Source organism: Thermomyces dupontii (assembly GCF_041956625.1).
Source record: "Thermomyces dupontii strain NRRL 2155 unplaced genomic scaffold VTN31scaffold_1, whole genome shotgun sequence".
Lineage (NCBI taxonomy): Eukaryota > Fungi > Ascomycota > Eurotiomycetes > Eurotiales > Trichocomaceae > Thermomyces > Thermomyces dupontii.
Genome location: NW_027192307.1, coordinates 1,035,232 through 1,055,472, shown reverse-complemented (window position 1 = coordinate 1,055,472; position 20,241 = coordinate 1,035,232). Strand labels below are relative to the sequence as shown.

The 20,241-nt window shown below is 56.8% G+C and overlaps 8 protein-coding genes across 8 annotated transcripts; 3 read left to right on the top strand and 5 right to left on the bottom strand.

Annotated features, from left to right (window-relative positions):
• Window positions 1-2,103: 2,103 nt before the first annotated feature.
• On the bottom strand, window positions 2,104-3,447 carry VTN31DRAFT_404 (uncharacterized protein; the record flags this gene model as incomplete). The annotated part of the gene is made up of 1 exon (XM_069404384.1): window positions 2,104-3,447. The coding sequence occupies one exon, from the start codon at window positions 3,445-3,447 to the stop codon at window positions 2,104-2,106; it is 1,344 nt and encodes a 447-aa protein (XP_069263260.1).
• Window positions 3,448-4,030: 583 nt separating this feature from the next.
• On the top strand, window positions 4,031-4,457 carry VTN31DRAFT_403 (uncharacterized protein; the record flags this gene model as incomplete). The annotated part of the gene is made up of 3 exons (XM_069404373.1): window positions 4,031-4,227; window positions 4,287-4,352; window positions 4,418-4,457. 3 exons carry the CDS (start codon window positions 4,031-4,033, stop codon window positions 4,455-4,457), a joined length of 303 nt encoding a protein of 100 aa, XP_069263259.1.
• A 217-nt stretch (window positions 4,458-4,674) lies between these two features.
• Window positions 4,675-6,384, bottom strand: VTN31DRAFT_402 (uncharacterized protein; the record flags this gene model as incomplete). Its single annotated transcript, XM_069404362.1, has 1 exon — window positions 4,675-6,384. One exon carries the CDS (start codon window positions 6,382-6,384, stop codon window positions 4,675-4,677), a length of 1,710 nt encoding a protein of 569 aa, XP_069263258.1.
• Window positions 6,385-7,121: 737 nt separating this feature from the next.
• VTN31DRAFT_401 (uncharacterized protein) lies at window positions 7,122-7,659 on the bottom strand (the record flags this gene model as incomplete). The annotated part of the gene is made up of 2 exons (XM_069404351.1): window positions 7,122-7,343; window positions 7,420-7,659. 2 exons carry the CDS (start codon window positions 7,657-7,659, stop codon window positions 7,122-7,124), a joined length of 462 nt encoding a protein of 153 aa, XP_069263257.1.
• Window positions 7,660-7,956: 297 nt separating this feature from the next.
• On the bottom strand, window positions 7,957-10,043 carry VTN31DRAFT_400 (uncharacterized protein; the record flags this gene model as incomplete). The annotated part of the gene is made up of 3 exons (XM_069404340.1): window positions 7,957-8,175; window positions 8,231-8,354; window positions 8,404-10,043. 3 exons carry the CDS (start codon window positions 10,041-10,043, stop codon window positions 7,957-7,959), a joined length of 1,983 nt encoding a protein of 660 aa, XP_069263256.1.
• A 351-nt stretch (window positions 10,044-10,394) lies between these two features.
• VTN31DRAFT_399 (uncharacterized protein) lies at window positions 10,395-12,169 on the top strand (the record flags this gene model as incomplete). The annotated part of the gene is made up of 4 exons (XM_069404327.1): window positions 10,395-10,485; window positions 10,547-11,107; window positions 11,222-11,382; window positions 11,432-12,169. 4 exons carry the CDS (start codon window positions 10,395-10,397, stop codon window positions 12,167-12,169), a joined length of 1,551 nt encoding a protein of 516 aa, XP_069263255.1.
• A 291-nt stretch (window positions 12,170-12,460) lies between these two features.
• On the bottom strand, window positions 12,461-15,475 carry VTN31DRAFT_398 (uncharacterized protein; the record flags this gene model as incomplete). Its single annotated transcript, XM_069404316.1, has 1 exon — window positions 12,461-15,475. One exon carries the CDS (start codon window positions 15,473-15,475, stop codon window positions 12,461-12,463), a length of 3,015 nt encoding a protein of 1,004 aa, XP_069263254.1.
• A 1,792-nt stretch (window positions 15,476-17,267) lies between these two features.
• VTN31DRAFT_397 (uncharacterized protein) lies at window positions 17,268-20,228 on the top strand (the record flags this gene model as incomplete). The annotated part of the gene is made up of 3 exons (XM_069404305.1): window positions 17,268-17,322; window positions 17,383-17,526; window positions 17,578-20,228. 3 exons carry the CDS (start codon window positions 17,268-17,270, stop codon window positions 20,226-20,228), a joined length of 2,850 nt encoding a protein of 949 aa, XP_069263253.1.
• Between the last annotated feature and the right edge of the window lie 13 nt (window positions 20,229-20,241).

Below are 20,241 nucleotides of genomic sequence, written 5' to 3'. Positions count from 1 at the left end.
CTCCCTGGGCGGTTAGTTTTTTTTTTTTTTTTTTTTTTTCTTTTCTAAAGAAATTCGTCTCAGATACTGCCTCCCTTCGATTATCTTTCATGAGTGTGCATACTAACGACCCTGAAATCCGATGATCAAGGCCCAGACCAAAGGTACAGTCACGGTTGGTGGTCAAGTCATTTTTCTGATCTGACGCCCTCAAGCCTGTTTATTACTATGTAGCTACTACTGTAAAGGAATGGTCAAAGGAAGATGTACTTCCTACAGAGTGATTACCAAGTTTCATCCTCCCTTCCTTGCTTGTCTCAACAGAATGGTCTTCCTATTTGATACATACGCGAAGAACAGTTGCTGGGTAGGTCGCTACTTTCAGTCGACTCTCAAAGTCATGGCCCGAGCAGCATCTCGCCGTCCCACCTTCACTTGAAGTACAGTGTCTTCGCCCGCCGATTGCGGTCCCCGCGGGACCATAAACTCAACTATACTATCCATATTTATGGGCCTGCCGCTGCCCTACCGTCATACTGTTCGTCCCTCAAGGATTCCGCTCGAGAAGACTAGCCACGAAAAGGTGCTACCATACAATCTCGAAGAACAGTAGCTAAGTCATCTTCCTGCTTTGTAGGTCGCAATCTTCTTCTTTTAAGTAAACGAACACTACCGAAGACGTTCCTTACATGCTACAAGTTTATTGACTGCTTTCAACCGTCCTAATACTACACCTGAACTAGTAGTTAACCAGTTAATTATAATACCATAACTATCTGTTTGTCGTACTCTGTACTCCGTATTTTATACAAAACGTATCGTTTGGTTACCCGTGCTCCAGGGACGCACCCACACGTTTTCCTAGTCCGAGGACTCGTACTTGACTGAACGCAATGGCACTCAGACGGGACGCAAATCGTCAGTCAAGGTTTCTCCCCCGTGGGCCAACATCAATAACCACCATAGTTGTCATCTGTAGAGGCCCGTGAGTCCAGAGACGGATGTCGGAGAGCGCCGGCTTCCTACTTACGCGCGGTTCTTCACCGTTATCCCGCATTCGGGCAGTGCCGTTTCGGCCATTCATCCTTCCCCGGACGGGATCGCCTCTTCAGAGATCGGGACCGTTCCGCCTTGGACCGGGGATCGATCCGGCAACGGTGAAAGTCAATGATGAGAACTCGGCCCAACTCCTCATTCCAGAGCATGTTGTCCAACCTCAGATCGTCATGCACCACCCCGCACAAACGAAGCTGGTTCTTCGACCGCGAAATCTCTTGACTCAGCTGCGAGTTTGCATCGACAGACTTGATTTTCTCGCCTCCCCAGCCCATCAGCAGCATATGCTGAATTCGGCCGGCGCCGTGGAGGAAGTAGATTTGGTCCATATCAATGGCCCCAAGGAACACCGGAACCGTTGACCCCTGTACTTTCTGGAGGACCCTGTAAATCTCTGCCTCCCGAGAAACCTCCTCCCAGAGCCAAGATGTGAGAGGGTTCTACCAGGATCCAACTCGAGACTCGACGTGCTATGATCAGAATCACATCATTCCAGACCGAATAACATGCTCAATCCAGAGACAGGCACTGTATTAAACTGAAGGAGTGGCATAACAAGTCCCTTGCTAACGATTGAAGGGGGATGGGTCATGGGATGGATGAAGATGAGATCGATCATGCGGGGAAGAGAGGAAGCCAAGCTCTATACTGCGTGCTCAGCGATAGAGCACTCAACAGTCAACAACCGAATATCAGGTCACGAACTCTATGAAGGTTACATGTAGAAGGTCACAACTCTGTCTATCCTTACAAATGCATTCGAATGACCCGATGCCGCATAGAAACATTAGGTATAAAGCACTCATCACTTCGATGCGGTGCTGGTCGCCGCCAGCCCCTTGCCGATGGAGGCCAACATTGGGGCACGCGTCGTCCAGACGACCACCTTGTTGCAATCCGGGAAGGCATCGTTGCGTGCAAAACCGGTTTGCATGCTGGTGGCCCTGACCGCGTTGTTCGCGCGTGGACGCGCGCGTGGAACGCGTCGATGATGCCCGCTGCGTTGGTGACGACGACACTTGGCTGAATCCGCGCTTCCGGCCCTGCGCTGCCTGGACATCGTCAGAGTCATTGGAACTGTCGTCGTGGGGTGGCGGAGGAGGGGATTCCTCCGGAGGCCTGCAGCGGCTCGCCATGACGCGATGGCCCTCCCGCGACGCGCTCCGATGGAGGCGATGATGGCAGATATTCAGACTCCGAGCTTTGATGGTCCGAACTGGAAGGCGTTCGTGGCGCATCTGGACTGGAAATCTTCGCCCACATGCCATCAAGGTGTTCACCCCAAGTCCGAAGACTTTTCTTTGCCTCATTCCGCCACTTCTGATCTCGGACTGTGGATCGACAGCACATCAGGCAAAAACAGAGGACTCGCGCAATCGACGTCTTCTCGATCTCAATCTCGTCGCTTTCTTGGTTAACGTCCACATTTGGCTCGCAGATGAAGTAGTACAGCTTCCAGAATTCGTTTTTTGGCACGTGAAGGAACACATAGGCGAAGCCATTCGAGATGTAGGAGAACTCCACGCCCTCCTCAATCATGACATTGTATTCCTGGGCCAGGGTCACCCCGGTCCTAGTTTCCGCGGTGCTCCTCGTCTTTCCATCCTCATCGGTCGGAATCGTATCTTTCATGACAACCTCTTCCACAAAATCCATATCCCGGAGCCCGGCACGGAGACACTGAACGTCGAGCTTATGTGGCGGCTTGAGCTCAACCGTTGTCAGCAGGCATTCGGCATTGTCATCCGTTCGATGGAAGCAATACAAATCTGGCCAGGGCCGCGTGCCTGACTGATCATCGCCTACCCCCTCTTTCGTCTCCAGGGCTCCAGCGTGGTTTGCGTGAAATCTAACGCCGTTAGGCAGTTGGAATTGCACCCTGGCGTCGTCGAACTTAGACAATTCTTGAATAATGCCGACGACCGGTTGTACCACCGCCATATACTCGTACATATTAAAGTCAGCCTCGCTGCGTAACGGCTCGGCAACAACGTACTTGGAAAGCCCATTGAGATTAGCGGAGGAATGGAACAGCCGAGGCGCGGCCTTGTCTGCCGGCTTGAGAAAACGGCACACGTCATCGAAGATTTTGGTCATTTCCCTTGGGAAGTCTGACCAATGGCAAAGTTCTTCCGGACAAAGTTTCTCGCGGCGTGCCGCAATGGTTCCCCGTGTGGATTCAGCGCGCGTGCCAACCAGTAACTGCCTCGACAACAGTTCATTGGAATATCGTAACAGTTCTTCAAATGTTGTGGGCCAAGTTTCTGCTTCCGCTCTTTTTTGCGCGTCCTCTGCTTCTTTTCGCGCCTCCGCCTCTTCCTTTAGCTGTTTGTCTTTATCGGCTAGCTGTTTTAGCAGATATTCCAGTTGTCGCTGGTCCTCCTCATTGGATAAACCAGGGTTTTCGGCCATGGCAAGTCGGGCCAATCGGGCTTGGTGGGAGTATCTTCCTCGTAAGGGCTGGGTGTAGGTTTGTGCGATTGAATTGCTGGTTGAGTGAAACTGTCCAGATGAGCAAGCCAGGACACAAGGGCACTGAATCCGATGTGGGAAGAGCTGTTTCTCGAACACTGAGGCTTGATGAGAATTATAGCTAACCTGAGGTTTACAGTGCGTCCTGCTGATGATGGAAAGAGCGATGTACTGTACTTCGCAGCAGCGCAGCGAGAGAAGTGAGCGAGCAATACATACTTCCGTGTACGGAGTACGGAGTAGGTTGCCTCAGTGCCTCAGGCCCTCCTGCGCTAGTCCCGTTAAGGTAGGTACCTAAGTACCTTACATAATAGTAATCCAGTTAGTTCATCCAAACAATGCAAACGCGGCCATCGGTCACATGATGACCAGGCCTCCGCTAACGTCATCCATCCACATCATCCGACCAGTCCCCAAGCAGCTACTTAATCAGCTGGCAACAGGTACCATCCAATCCCTTCCAAGTCCAGCAGTCAGCACGATTTCATAAGTCCCTTTCGGCCCCCTCTCACACTACCACATCATGTTGCGTCAATCCGTCGTCCGCTCTCTCCGCGGTACCACCAACCAGACCCTCTTCGCGGCCAGACGACCCTTCTCCGTGGCAGCCGTCAGAATGGGCGAGGGCGATACAGGTGCGCCGCGCATCCACCCCGACCAGTTCACTCGCCGCGAGGCCGCGCAGGAGAACCTCTACGTGCGGGAGAAGGAGTTGGAGAAGTAAGTGCCTATTAGTTCTTTCCAGCGGACTGAGGTGCTGATGCCGGAGGTGTAAACAGACTCCGTGCGTTGAAGGAGAAGCTCAAAGAGCAGCGGAAGCATCTGGATGAGTTGGATAAGCATATGTATGTTCTTCTCTCTCTCTCTCTTCGGATAGGGTGTGATGGATTGGCGCTGACCTGGATTCTAGTGATCAACTCACCCGCGAGCAAGGCGGGGAGCAGAACTAAGACTCCCCGTCCCTTTCGACCAGGCGTTGTTGTTTGTCAGGATTCTTGAAGTGAGCTGAGAAGCGTCTCCTCTGCTCTTCTCGTGTCATATATGTATCAGCAACAATGCATGTATAAGATCAGCTACACGAGTCCTACTACGGAGCTCCTGTCGTCGTCGTAAACGTAACGTATGAATAATATTTCATCTAGTCATTAGTACAGAAGAATAAATCGGTCATCGAAGCGAAGGAGTGACCTGCCACTGAAGCCACGCCCTCACCACGGCGATCCCACCGACCTGCGTCTCGACCGTACGCCCTCGCCCACGATCATTGACGTCTCGAGGCGGCTCCGCGTTCGTCCGATGTTTGCTCGTCATGGCGGAGATATCCCCGCCCTCATGTAGCCAGTCTCGCAGCGGGCGCCGCAGTGGCTTATCCTCTCCTTTGAAGCCCCAGTGATGGAGATAGTCAATGGCACCCATCGGCAGTTCTGCCGTTAGGTTCCCCGGATCAGGAGTCGGATACGGCCGCCCCCACCACATGCCGAACTTGCCCTCGGGGTTGCGCGTCATGAGGGCCGCCCGGGCGTTGTGCGCGACCCAGGACCTGTACCGCGCGCAGCGGCGCATATGCCAGGTTTCAAAGAACCGTATGCTCTCCGCCGCAGACTCCTTCGAGCTCTCCGTCTCCCGTAGGAACCGGACCTCATCCGGCCGCAACGGTCGGCAAAACTCAGCAAAATGGTGGAAGAATATACTCTTGAACGTGTGCCCGTTCTGCGTGCAGTCGCCCGCCACGTCACAAATCTCTTCGAGCACACCGCCGCGGCCCAGGCCGGCCCAGGTGGTGTTCGTGGTGTGCGGCCAATTAGTGGCGAGCAGCACCCGCTCGACCAGCTCATGCCCGTCCCGCAGGTAGTACCGGTCCCGGGTGGCCATCCAGAGGCCTCTCAGCCCGCTGAGGATGACCCCTTGATTGTAGGTATAGACCATGGTGTTGAGTTCGTCGCATCTGCCCGTGCCCGGGTGTGTGATGTTCTCGTACCCGTGGATATGGAATCCGTCGGCGTAGAGGCCGTGAATCCCCGTCATATTCGAGTTCTTGAGCCAGTTGTACGCCTTGATGGCGTTGGCGAGATGGACTGGATCCCTTCTCTTTGTACTGCTCTTCCTCGGGAGCAGATCCAGGTACGGCGACTCGATCGGGTCCCCGGGGAAGAACAGATACATGCCGATACTGGCCGAGACGAACAACTCGTTCGTAATGGCATTTTTATACGGCAGCAGATACGGACTCCAAATCATGCCTCCGCCGCACAGCTCTTCGTCCCAGCCGGCAGAGGCCAGCTCGTAGAACACGCGGGCGCGATGCGCCGCAGGAACCCGCAAAAGCGTCCCATGCCACGGACGCTCCTGTGTCGAAGTATTATCCCCTACGTACCGGTAATGTCGTTCGGAATGCAGATCCTGGAACTTGATGCTCTCCAACCACCCCAGGACCACCCACAGCATGTCATCAAACGCCTGCATCCGAAGACTAAAAGCATCCTCGCCGTAGTAAAAGGCATACGTCTGGTCGAAGAACCTATTGATCAGGTTCTCTGCCACCAGCGCATGGAGGAGCAGCTCCGTCTCGTTCTGCGACGACGCCGGCGGTGCGTTGGAGGACAAGGTGGAGAGCGCCGCGGAGATTTGCGTGCCGATCACCGCGGCAGTCCAGTCGATCGCCGTCGGCCAGGTACCCAGCCAGGGCGTAAAGTACGAGTCCTGCAGGACGTCGAGTGCGTGAATGAGGTCTTGTAGCGTTTGTTGCGGCGAGTCCGCGGCTGGTCCTGGCTTGTTGTGATCGTTGCCATCCGGCGCTGGGGCCAGGACGGTCGGTCTTGGAGGCAGGGCTGCGACTCCCAACGAGAGGAAGACGAGCGCATACACCAGGGGTAACATGGTATCTAACTGCGGTTGAGATCTGGGTTCCTGATGTACGTTCGGATGAGAGTAACCAGAAGAGGGTTCTACCAGGATCCAACTCGAGACTCGACGTGCTATGATCAGAATCACATCATTCCAGACCGAATAACATGCTCAATCCAGAGACAGGCACTGTATTAAACTGAAGGAGTGGCATAACAAGTCCCTTGCTAACGATTGAAGGGGGATGGGTCATGGGATGGATGAAGATGAGATCGATCATGCGGGGAAGAGAGGAAGCCAAGCTCTATACTGCGTGCTCAGCGATAGAGCACTCAACAGTCAACAACCGAATATCAGGTCACGAACTCTATGAAGGTTACATGTAGAAGGTCACAACTCTGTCTATCCTTACAAATGCATTCGAATGACCCGATGCCGCATAGAAACATTAGGTATAAAGCACTCATCACTGTAACCCTGGTATAGACCATCCCTGCTCGCGTTGGCAGGCGTAGCACGATCAATCATGACAACTGACCACCCGGTTGGATCTAATCATGTCAAGATCAGAGAGACAGACCCTCGCAGGCGCCGACAGTGGCTCCCTGGCCGGGAGCAAAGTGGGCATCGTACTGTACTGCCGGACCGACAAGCCCCGGAGGACGGGCCACAGTAGCAATCTTCTTCATATCGCCGAGGTATCAAAGAACGAATACCCCGTGAGAAGAGATTGTGGAAAGAGCCACACAGCAAAGCCATCAAACCATGCTTCAATCGCGATCCATGCCCGGACTCCGACTGCGATCTCGACTCCTGCTTCGCGCTCTCCCACCTCTCAACTCCCTACCACCCCCGCGTGTCTTGTTATTCGACGGTGGCCGTACAAACGCAAAATCCACGTGGATCGTCTGATCAAGCAGTTTTGCTCCATCGAGCGCTTTGATCGCGGCGCGGGCTTCGGGGAGTGTAGAATATTCAATCAATGCATATCCCTATAGTGGATTCCCCCACAACCTTATCAGCCTACCAATTCATCTTAGGTCTTCGCTAGCGATGTGTAAAACACACCTTGACATAACCCGTCCGCCGGTCCAGATTCAGGTTGAAGTTTTTGATATCACCATACTCCGCAAACAAATCCGTGACGTCCTCCTCCGAGGCCTCCTCGTGAATGTTGGTCGCGATGACAATCCAGCCCTCGATACTGCGGACGGCGACGGCGCCTTCGCGTGTTTGCGCCTCTGCGGATGCTGCTGACGATGGAGGGCGCTCCCGCGTGGGGGAGTCGATATCCATTTCGTTCGACATGATGGGCAGACGGGTGTCGGGTCTGCCGCAAAAGACGGCAACGTAGGCCTTGCAATGTACAGTAGAGTTGTCGAATTCAACAGTGCCACCACAATCAAGAGTGGTGTTCAAATGTGCTGGAAGCCTGGATGCGGGATTACAGTGGAGCACCGGAGGGACATTTTGATTATGTAATCACAGTCTTTAGAACAGTTGACAATTGAATCAGACCGGACAGAAAAAACAGCTTGCCTAACCCCGACCATTCCAAAGTCCAAACTACCTATTGATACAGAACCTCGCCATCGTAGAAAGGATCTATCGACGACCCATGTAAGACCGATAGAAATCATCCACTGCGCTGCCCCCCAAGCCCAGACTTCCATTACCCGCACCATTGGCATAGCTCAATCTCGATCCCAGACCCTGACCGGCTTTCTGCGCCGCGCTGATCTTCTGCTGGAGTTCAGTCGTGCCTTGGTCAATCATCTGCAGCTGCGCCAAATGCGAGTTGAGGATGCGGACGATTTGGGAGATCTAATCACGAGTTAGTAGGGAACAATAGTCCTCGATTGTAGAAAAGGCTACATACGGGCTCGTCGGCCTTGTTGGTCTTGCTCAACGTCGCTGACGCGTTGTTGACTTCTTCAATCATGCTGCTCAGGTCCTTGCCCATCTCGTCAAGGCGCTCAGAGAGCTTCTCAGCAAGCTTGTACCTGCAGGGCGTCAGTAGATACTCCCTTGATGAAGCGCAGAGACACTCACGTTCGCTCACGCTCCTGGTCGGGTCCTTGAAGCGTCTCACCCGGCCCAACTTGTTTCGACAACATCTCATCGACCTCCCGCTCATATCGATCCAGCCACGACGCCAGCTCCTCCTGCTGACCCTCGACCGATGCGAGCTGCCGTTCGACCTCCTGAGTGGCGCGCTCCGCGTCCACCGTGTTGCCATACAACTTCTGCACCTTGGTTCCGTTCTCCACCAGCATACGGTCCCATTCGGCCACCTTCTCGGCTTGCTCGCGGAATTCCTTCTGGTACTTGGTCAAGTCCGTTGCCCAACGCGTGATGATTTCATCCATGGTCTTGTTCTTTAGACGCGACTGAGCGGGCGGAGGCGGTCCAGCCACAGACGCACTCAGGCTAGGCGCAGGAGCGCTGGTGGTCTGCGCAGCAGCTGTGCCGGTGGTGGTGGTGGAGGGCGCTGATGTTGTGGCAGCTGTTGTTGTCGCCGAGGTGGTCGCACCAGTCGTGGGCTGCACGGGTGCGGTTGTAGTGGTTGATGGTGCTTCAGCGGGCTTGGATTCTGCAGGCTTGCCGAGGGAAAACAGCGGGGTCGAAGTACCCGCCGTCTGCGCAGGGGCAGATGTGGCCGTTGTAGCTTGCGTTGTACTGGGAGTCGTGCCAGCGGCAGTGGTCGTTGCGGCTTTGAAGAGTGATGGAGCAGCCGCCGGAGTGGACGCCGGGGTGGTGGACGAGGCAGTACCGCCCAGGTTCGGGAACAGGGGCTTCTGCGGAGTCGCCATAGAGGCAGCATTTGTGGAAGACTTAGAATCTCCACTCGCCGAAGGGAATGAAAAGGGAGATTTGGCAGTCGTAGTTGTAGCAGCACCACCCCCTGAAGACGAAGTCGTTGTTCCTCCAAAAGAGAACAATGGTTTCGATCCGCTCTCGGAGGTGGTAGTGGTCGCCTTCTGATCTGTACTAGTAGAAGTGGTTCCGAATAGGGAAGTGCCGCTCGTTGTGGTCCCTTTCCCAAAGAGAGTCGAGGTTGTATTGGCCTGTCCGAACAAACCTCCTGATTGAGGCTGCGAGGTAGTAGTAGCAGAAGTCGTCGACGGCGCAGAGGTGCCAGATGTCCCAGTTCCGAAGATGGACGGTGTTTGGCCGCCAGTGGGCGGCGGATTAGCAGGCGTCGTGCTGAACAGATTGGGTTTCGACTGCGCCGGCGTGGAGGTCGCGCTGCCGAACAAGCCACCCTGCTTCGATTCGGTATTGCCAAACAACCCTGTCGTCTTGGTCTGGCCCTGCGAGGAGCCCGAGCTCGTCGCGGTGCCGAACAGAGGTTTTGACTGCGCCGAGCTTGTCTGGTTCTGGTTCTGGTTCTGGTTCTGGCTGCCGAAGCTGAATGTGGGCGTGCTTGAGCTAGTCGCTCCGGATGTGGTTGCAGAGCCAAAGATGGACGACGTCTGCTGACCAGAGCTGGCATTGGTCGTATTCGCCGTGCCAAAGAGCGACGGGGTAGATGTTCCGCTGGACGATGCGCCGATGTTGCCAAACAGACCACCTGGTTTTGAACCGGTATTGGAGCCAAACGGCGTCGTCGAGCCAAAGAGGCCTCCCGAGGAGGCGCCCGAGGAAGCGGGCGTGCCAAAAGTAAAGCCGCCGCCGCTGTTGTTCGACATGGTCAAGCAGAGTCAAGGCACTGGAGAATAAAGAATCAGTCAGCTGTCTACCCCGTCGATGGCGTGAGGGGCACACTGTGCTTACATCAGAAAAGCTCTTTGTTATCGCCCTTGAACAAGGCGACGCAATGGGAGAAGGTTCACCTCAAAGAGCTGGAGGTGAAGATCGAGGTGTGTTTATGCGGAACTTTTGTCCACGACGCGGTGAGTTGGGGCGAATTGTGGCCTGAAAGTTTAGGCATAAAGAAGGCATCCAGCCTTGGCACGTCCCGGCAGGCCATCGCAAGCTCTCTCAACCACTCGCCAGATCATCAATTGAATGAATACATGTGATGCCAGGGTTGCCTCCTAATGTCGGCTAGCCCGTCTCGTCCTTCCAGCGCCCATCTGGAGCCTCCTCCCAAAAGCGTACAGCTGGAAGACCCTGGGGCGCACGAGTCCGGTACGGAGCTCCCGCCTCTACGATGTCTCTATGATGCGGGCACTCAGTTAACTGGATCTAGGTAGTGAAGATGAGCATTTCTCGGATGCCAGCGAAGGCCGGTCGGGCGCGCGATCACAACATTCCTCCGCCTTGCCGTCGCCGGTGCCGCGAACCCGTGTAGAAAAGGTCGACGACGAGCCTCGATACGGAGAGGTTCCCGGAACAGATGCATACAATGCCCGCGTACAGGACGCTGTCCCGGACGAAGTAGAGATTGTCCCGGAAGGGTCGCGAAGCCGGAGGGGGTCGTCGACAGGCACGGTGACTCCAGGCGGAACGCCGATTCCGAGAACTGTGGTCGTCAAGGTCGACCCGAACGAACCTAGCTACGGCGAAGTGCCGGGCACGGAAGCGTATGAAGCGCGGCGCGCGGACGCAGTGCCCGATGCGGTCGTGGCAGCGTCCGATGGAGCTCGCGAGCCGGCGGCTCAAGATCACGCCGACCAGCACAACGTGCCGGAGACATTGCTATCACAAGTCGAGACGCCTCCCCACGAGCCAGAGTCACCCCGGCTACGATCGCGCAGTCAGAGTCCTGATGCTGCACCTGATGCTACGGAGACGGTTCAAGACACGACCGGTAAGATTGCAACTATTGCTGGTTCAAATCTCGCGTCGTAAACCGGGCGTGCATGGTGCGAACGGTGGAGTCGAGAAATCATGGCCAGTCGCACTAACCGGATGATACGTGAAGGCGATGATGATTTCGCAGACGACTTCGACGATTTCGAGGAGGGCGCCGCTCCTGCCGGCGCTGAGGATGACGATTTCGGGGAGTTTGACGAAGGGTTCCAAGCGCCTGGAGAAGAAACGACTGAAGTTCCCCCGGAGCAACCCCCTGCTCCTCCTCCTGCTGTAAGTGCCATTCCAGAGGGGTAACAAACGTCGCATTAACTATTTCCAGGCCCCCTTGTTAGATTTCTCAAACATATCCTCTTTATCCGATCTCACGTCCGCCACGAAAGATGCCCTTGATACCCTCTTCCCCGAGACGACCACCATCTCTTCCCTCCCACCGGTGGAACCAATCCCCGACTCCTCCGCCATCTTCAACAGCGAGCGCTCCTATTCTCTCTGGACCCAGCTTGTGGCTCCCCCTCCACTCCAGCCACCGAACTGGGTCAAATCGCGGATCCGACGGCTCTTCCTCGTCTCGTTAGGTGTCCCCGTCGACCTTGATGAGATCCTGCCTGCCTCGAAGCAGAAGAAGCTCGTCCTCCCATCGATCGACGAGCACCGAAGAAGCAGCAGCAGCGGGCGAAGCTCGTCACGAAGCCCGCGTCGGCAGCCAACAACAGGAGAAGCAGCTGGAACTCAACAGCAGCTGTCATCCACGGATGCCGCCGCCCAGCAGAAATCCTCTGCGCCCTCATCTTCAGGAAGACGTCGTGGGCCCCCGCCCCCGCCGGAGCTGGATCTCTCGGCGCTGCGCCGTCTCTGCGCCACGACGCAGGCCGCGCTGGACGGGATGACGGACGACGAGCTGCGCGCGCATGTTCGCGCGCTGTACGATGGGCTGGCAAAAGCCACCGAGGCAAGGGAGTACTGGCAGCAGCGGCGCGATGCGTTGCGGAGTGAGAAGGAGGCGTTTGAAGGGGTGATTGAGAATCTGGTGAATCATGCACGGAGAGTGAGAAGATGATTTACCTCACTGGTAGGATACATATGTATATACAATGCATAATAGTTACCGATTGCCAAAACATTATCTATCAGATATCGAACCTTGGTAAAACACACAAACACGCCTGCTCCCTGTACCGACCTACCTACCTAGGTATTATTATTTCTTTATGCTTGCTCGACGCCGACCGATTCCTGTTTCCTTCAACGCCAGAAACTGGGTATCACATCACAAATCCTCCCGCAAACACCGAAAAAGAAGCAAGGGGAAAAAAAAAAGAAAAAAATAAACGAGTACAGTCTAGAAAGATTAGTCGAGTTCAATGACCTCAATTTGCTTGGGAGGTCTCTTAATCTCCTCGCCATGCCCATCCGCCTCAAACTCCTCCCTGCTCCGCTTGCGACTTGTCCCGGGATCGTCAGAGCCGGGTCTGGATCGCAGTCCCGAGCTATCATCGTCCCGGAACTCCGGCTCCCATGACGCATCCGCCTTGACGCGAATCGCCGCCGTCCGGTGCAGCACCTGCCTCGTGCGCAGTTCTTCGATGACGTGAACGAAGAACTCGTCGATGACGAGGTTGGTTGGGCGCGCGTCGGCACGGCAGATGGGGCAGCGCTGGTATGGGGGGCGCTTGACGACGCCCGGGCCCAGGGCGACGGTTTCTAGGAATGTGTCCAGGTCGAAGCACTCAAAGTGTTTGCACGAGGCGCCGCGAGCGGGGACCTTGATTGGCTGTCGGCTGAAGGGGTCTTGCATGTCGATGCGGATGTCGTCGCCGACAACTACGACGTCCTCGTCATCATCATCGTTATTGTTGCCGTTTTGTGGCCGCGGCGTTCTGGCCAAGCGGCTGCGGATCAAAGAACGGGCGGTGCTGGCCGGTAATCGTTTGGCCATCTGCTTGGCATCCGCCACGGTCGTCACGGTCATGACTTCGACGCCGATTGCCCAGGTTTGGCTGCGCTGTCGTTCTTCTTGGTTGCGGATGATATGTAGGGAGAGGATGTTGGTGCCCTCCTGGAGATGCTCTGTAATGTCCAGCGGAAGGTCCTTGCCGTGGTGGAATGCCCGGCAGACGTAGAATTCGCGGCTGTTGAGATGGACGTAGATCACGCTGGGCCATTTGTGCTCCGCATTCGACCACGCGGACATGTCGCTCAGGTCGGCGCCCTCTTTGCAAGGGACGCAACGGAGACGGAGCGACACCACGCCCGGCACGAGCCGCTGAACCGGGCGGCCATTCGCATTCCGCTCAACGCGGGGCCGGCGCTCAATAAAGTCGGGTGAGATCTGCAGGCGCCATTTGAAGGCTGACTCCCCGAGGGGAAGGGCTACCGGCTGCAGAGCAAAGGTACGCACGTACTTGATCAGACAGGGACCATCCGGCTTGGCCGGCTCGCTGGCGATTGATGATCGCTGCCGCTCGTCGAGGTGTAGCGTGGCCCAGGCCGGGTTCTTGGGTCGTGGTGGTGTGCGCTGCCCGCCCGGGGGGAGCAGGCTCGTCGACTGGGCTGTTGCTGGCTGCGACCGGGCGGTCGGAGATGGCTGTGGTCCAGCAGTTGTTGGGGATGGCTGTGGCCTGGATACTGGGGCAGGTAGTGGTCCGGGTGTCAAAGTTTGGGGCCTGGTAGTCTGGAGGGGCTGCGGTCTGGGCGGGAGAGGTTGGCGTCCGCTTGGTTGGAGAGGCGGTGGTCTTGGTGGAAGATTATGCTGGCCCTGATTTGGCTGCGTCGATTGCGACCCGTTCGGCACCATGACTGCCGGGGACTGATGGCCATTCGATGGCAACCCCACGGGCGAGTACATGGCCCCTGACGGTGAGATTGTCGTGTATGCAAGAGACTGGGAAACTGCCACGCTGACAGGCGGACGTACACCGTTTGTTAGAGTAGCTACGGGGGCACCCTGGGCCAGGTAGCCATTAGGCTGGGAAGTCTGCCGCACGCCGGGCCTATCTGCTCCCGAACTCACGCCCGGAGCCCATTGCTGTTGCTGAGTCTGGCTGCGAGCCATACGAGTTTGCTGTTGTTGCGGAAACGTCGGGGACGGTGTGCCAGTATAAAATGGCCGGGATGAGGGCATCGCGCCCAACATCGGCGGGCGAGCGTGCGCCGTGGGTGCCATTGCTTCGTGAGGCAGAGTGGTGGCCGCTACCGACGACATCCCCGGTGGTCGAACGGGCCAAGGATTCTGTCCCTGAGCGGGATTGGGATGTTGCCGAACCAGCTCTCGAAAGCGGGTAATTAGGGCATCCCGTTCAGCCTTCCTGGCGAGTTCGGGGATAGAGGTCTTGCTGCCCCAGCGAGCTCGCATTCTGTTCTGGTCCTCTAGAAACAAGTTGGTGCAGGCCCGGACCAACGAGTCACGATGTGAGCCGTAAAGCCGGCGGACTGATGCGGTGAAGATAGTGGACTGTAGCACCGGAGATGAGACGTCCAGCTTCATCACAAGGTCGTCCACCAGGGGCGGGTAACCGCGAGCCACAACTTCCTGCTCGAACTGGGCCCATGCGTGGGACCACCTTTCCAGCATATGGCCAACGCGCGCGATCGACTCTTTGTAGGGGCTGCGGTTGGACAACGCACCCCAGGGCTCCGGAAAAGCCGCAAGCCGCTCCAGCAGCCGGCGGGACATTCGTTGGTTATCCACGAGCAGCTGAACGATGACGGCCAGCCCGACGCGCCGGGAGTTGGGCTCCGTCAGCGACCGCACTTCATCTGGCGACCACGAGTCCAGGCAATAGACCTGGTGTAGCGCCAGGAAGTCCAAGTCCCGGTGCTCACAAGCTTCCTGCAAAATCTGCACGCGGGGGCGCTCAATCAAATCCGCGAGCGGCAATTGAGTGCGCAGCTGGTTTAACTGCTCCTTCGCCTTGTGCCAGAACGGCGCGTGTGGAGATGTATCGAACGGCGGCAACTGACCTGGGTCTGGCGGTGGCGGTCCGGCCGGAGTCACGCTGGGCGTGCCGCCGGCGGCCGCGGCCGTGGTGCTGGCATCGCACGCCTGCTCCTGCGTCCTGGCTGGCAGCGGGGACGGCGGAGAAGACTCTGATGCACTCGTCGGGGGCGGTGCGGCGGAACTGGCCGGCTTAGGGGGAAGTGGTTGCGACGGAGGATCAGTGCTGGTAATCTTCGAGGAGCTCCGTCGTTGTTGTCTGGGGCGCGCGGCCGATGCAGCGGGCTTCGATGGCAAGGCGACGGACGCATCCGGAGCCATCCACGGCTTGCGCACGGAGCCGCCCAGGAACCGGTTCGCGGTGAGGTTGGAGTTCTCCACGTCGCGCACGGCGGTGGGCGGCGGGCGGGCAGGGGGTTGCGATGTCATGATGCAGGCAGGGCATGGTCAAAGAGCGCGGGCAGAAGAATTCTACGACGAGCTCTGGATTGTGGAGGAAGGTTATTTTGGTGATGTCAGGGCCTTGGCCCGACGCGGAGGCGCTCCAAGTGAAGGAAACGCAGCCGATTGCAGAGAATGAATAAAAAAGAAAAAAAAAAAAAAAAACAAAAAAATGAAGGCGGTGAACTCAAGTCAAAGAGTTCTTTCAGCGATGAGCTACGGTGGGAGTCTGGGAGAGTACTCAAAGCGAATAAAAAAAAAAAGAAAATCAAGTCCTTTTTCTCGCCAGGTCTTGAACTTCATCTCATCGCTTGATTTCGCGGAATTGACTCAGTTGTCCAGTTACAGAATGCTTTGCAATAGTTTAGGCCTCGTTTGATCGGCATCATAGGGTTATGAAGTCACTAGCTGGGGAGCTGGCGTCGATGTCACTCATGCGGAGATTTGTGCCAGAACAACACACATGGCGGTACAATCTGCTCATTCGATGCTGATGCATCGTGGCTCTGAGCTTGGTGATGCTTCATCAAGCTCGAAAGAGTCGAAACTCGCGAGTCCAAAAAGGGAGACAGTTCATCCAAGAAACTGAGAGTCTGAGACCCTTTTATGATGCCTGATACATCAGGCATCATTCATGCGATCCTGCGATTGGCCAGGAATCCCGGGAGTCGATCCCGCGCGCTGATTGGCCCGCGGGCCGTCCAACGGTCCCCGTTCTCCATCTGACATCTGTCCAACAACGCGATGGCTGGACCGGCGGCCTCATAAACGAGCTGCGAGCTGACCGAGTCGATTCTTGGGACAAGCTTCGGCATGATGGGCATAAATCACGATTCACAATGGCAGACTGGCAAGGATTCGGAGGAAGAATGAGATGTCCACGTTCATCAGACGATTGTTGGAGCCTCTGGAAGTCATGCCGCCTCCCCGCTGCCCGGGACAAACATCCATAGCAAAATGCCACTCTTGATTAGGCTCAAAAAGTCAAGGCTTTGCTGGCAGTCCCCGGTCTGGTAGACTGACTGCTTCAGCCTTCAGCCTCTCGGGGAAACGAACATAAGCTCCGTGTCGGACTGCTAGTTTAGCTGCAGAGACGCATTGATTGGCTCCGGTCCATGCCAGCCTGCCAGTGGACGTGTTCGTCTCGTTGTGCATCCGGGTTATCCCATTTATGTCTGTCCGCCCGCAGGAAATCCTGCCGAAAAGACCGCTCTGAATTCGGATTGACTTTTGTCTGCAGTTCCTACTCATCAAAGAGGGAGAAGGGGTCGAGGAGAGACGAGCGGCAGGAGCCTAGGGAGAGGCTGCAATTCTGGGTCCTCTCCCGCAACCCGCACTGTTGCTTATATAAGCGATCATTAACCGGAGCTGCACCCCCCCCGGTGAAATCATCCCCTCCTCATGGTCGCAGTCTCCCAAGCCGACTTCAGATCGATCCCCTGTGCTGCCAAGGCCGATCCTGCTCTCCCTCTCGAACGATCGTGCCCAATCTCGCTTTGAGACCGTTAATCCGACTCCTGGACGGCGCCGCGACAGCCTTGCAACCCCAACTGGAGAGTCCTGCGCGCTCTGTTTGCTGCTGCATTTTGCGATTTTTAATGCGCGCGACCATCTCTGCGATCTCTGATTGCAACCCTTAGTGCCCCGTCTCAGGAGATTGCAGCTCGAGTTCTCCATGTTCGTCGTACTTGCGCCAGACCGTTTCTCGAAAGGCGTCTGTCTTGACCAGTGAATTTTCTCTTCCAGTGATCCGAGCTCAGACAATCGCAACCCATCATCCATGGCACACCCAGGATTACGCCAGGCACAGCCTGGCGATATTCTTGTCGTGGTTCGTATGTAGCTCCTTCAATCCTCGCGGGAAGTTCCATCCCGCTCACTGATCTTTTGTGCAGATGAGTTCGATGCACGTGGCGATGACGAATTGACTCTACGTCGCGGAGACAAAATTGAACTGGTGGAACTGGATGACGGCTTCGGAGATGGGTGGTATTTGGGAAAACACGTAGCCACCGGAAATACCGGCCTTTTTCCCGCAGGTAGTAGTTCTCTGCGAAGCAACGGGCTCCTGGGCTGATTGCTGCTCTTAGTGTACACGACGTTGGCGCCGACGCCCACAGCGCGACCAGCGGAATTCGCATCTTCCACGGCCAGCTTCGATTCTCCCAGCGGCATTGAACGGCCCGCAGCAACCGAAGATGTCAGCACCGAGCCGTCGACAGAGCCAAACAACGATGTGACCCCGCCAGCGTCGAGGCGAGCAAGTGCCCCGGACATGGGCGACACAGGCTCCGATGCTGACACCGAGTCCCCTTCGCAGCCGCGGAAACCGAAGCGCTCGAGCTCGAGCCCACTACCCGGCTCTTCGCCTCTGTCCGCAAATATTCAGCGCTCAATCGGTCAGGCCTTGGACGACCAATACAAGGGCGCCGACAGCCCGGTGATGAACGAGACGCTTAGCGTCATCGACGAGCATATCACGGACCTTAGCACCCCGCGCCATAGCTTGGCTCGTGCGGACTCGAAGCCCGTCACCGATTCGGAGAGCGAGTACAGTAATCACATAGACCATCACCTCTCTTATATCCGCGGCCACGAGACGGACGAGGAGGAGGAGGAGGATCAACAGTCCCTGGAGGACCAAGTGCGGCAATGGGATCACGTGGAGACAGCTCGCCAGTTGCGCAACATGGGGGTCGAACCCAGGCATTGTGAGATCTTTCTGGAGCAGGAAATCTCCGGCGACGTGCTGCTCGACATGGACCAGGAGTTTTTGCTCATGAAAGAGTTTGATTTTGGCGTGATGGGCCGCCGTCTCAAGACCTGGCACAAGATCAAGGCTTTCCAGGAGCAGGTCAAGGGATTCAAGCCCCCGAGTCGAGGCTCTCTGACGGGTCGGTTTTCCGGTGACAATTCCGAGCGATCTATGAGCCGTGCCGGCCACAACGCCGCTTTCCTGCCACGAATTCCAAGTTTGTCATCGGAGAAGCGTGGGCAATCCCAGACCCCGCGGACCGCGACGCCATCCCAACACCGGTCGTCGCTAGCTCAGGGGAGTCCCAGCTCGGTCACGTCGTACGGAACGCGCGACTTGTCCGGGCGGCCATCCGCGGCTTCCGTGCGAGATCTCAACCACTCGCGCCGGCATTCCGCGATTGAGTCGGCTCAGCCATCTCCGAGCTTTGGTGGGTCACATGCAACGCGGGGCTCCTTTGACCGCAATTGGACCATGTCTGGCGCCCGGCAATCTAAGTCCGGTCGAGGCGTGACGGAAGATGACAGCATGCTTCACCATGAACGTAATGCGCAGGATCCGAGCCTGTTGGACGCTTTGGATCGGGGGTACTTTTCTGGGGGCGAAGTGGACTCGCGCCGCGCTCGGAGATCCCTACGGAAACGCGACTCGGCGTTTGGCAGCGCCTCCCACTCGCTACAATCGAGCTACATGGACAATGGCAGTTCTGCAAGGAATGGTGGCGCCGCCGGTCACACGTCGGCCCAAAGTTCCTCATCCGGGGCTCGAATCAAGGGCAAGCCGAGTAATGGGCCATTTTTTTTCTCGCCGTTTGCTGGCCGCAGCGATGCCGGGACGTCGACAACGACAACTCATATTTCTGCCACGCCGCTGCAACAGATTCGCAGCGTTCGGCCCAAGTTCCGCCGCGTTGTCGGGCTGCGTGCCGCCTCCGATGGCGTTAACGGGAATGAAAAGGTGTTAGAACCGTCGCCCATCTCGCCCACCACTAAAGAATTTCCCGCCACTGGTACCGGATCGACGACGCCTTCGGCAGCGTCGAAGAGTTCGGGGCGCCACAGCACGGACGGATCCGGGAAAGCTGGTGAAGGTATATTGTCGCTGTCGAAGCCAAGGGGGCCGAGTAAGGTCAACAGCAAGAGCAAGAAAGATACCAGCGCATACATGCGCGGGTTGGAGAAGAAGACTCCTAAGGAACAAATGGAGGGGTGCGACTACAGCGGCTGGATGAAGAAGCGGTCGGCGAACATGATGGCGTCGTGGAAGCCGCGGCTGTTTATATTGCGGGGGCGACGGCTGTCCTACTACTACTCGGAGAACGACACGGAAGAGCGCGGTCTGATCGACATTACGGCGCATCGCGTTCTTCGGGTGGATAATGATCCGTTCACGACGCTGCACGCGACGCTCAGCGGGGCGATCAATCTGGCATCGCCGCCCATGGGCGGCGATGGTGCGTCGAACGCGTCGTCGTCGACAAACAGTCGTGATCACTTCCATGGGCCGTTCATTTTCAAGCTTGTTCCGCCCAAGTCTGGCGCGTCGCGGACGGTGCAGTTCACGAAGCCGACGACGCATTACTTCCAGGTGGACAGCGTAGAGGAAGGTCGGCGGTGGATGGCTGCGCTCATGAAGGCCACCATTGATCGGGACCTGAGCATCCCCGTCGAGACGTCGAACAAGCAAAAGACGATCAGTCTCAAGCAAGCGCGGGCCATGAACCAACGACCACCAGCTCTCATGGAAACTACCGAACCGGAGGAGGAGAAGGAGACGGCAGAGCCGGAGCCGGGACCTGCTGTGGACAATGACGCCGGTCTAAATATTCAGGGAGTAGACCTGGACAAGTCTGCACCGAGCGCCGACACCGTCTCCGACGTGGACTGCGACCACGACCACGAGGACATGGGGTTAGCCAAGGAAAACGGAAGTCCGCGAACCTCGGAGATTCCAGTACCCGAGACCCTTGCGCAGTCATTGTCGTGATGGCTTGAATGAG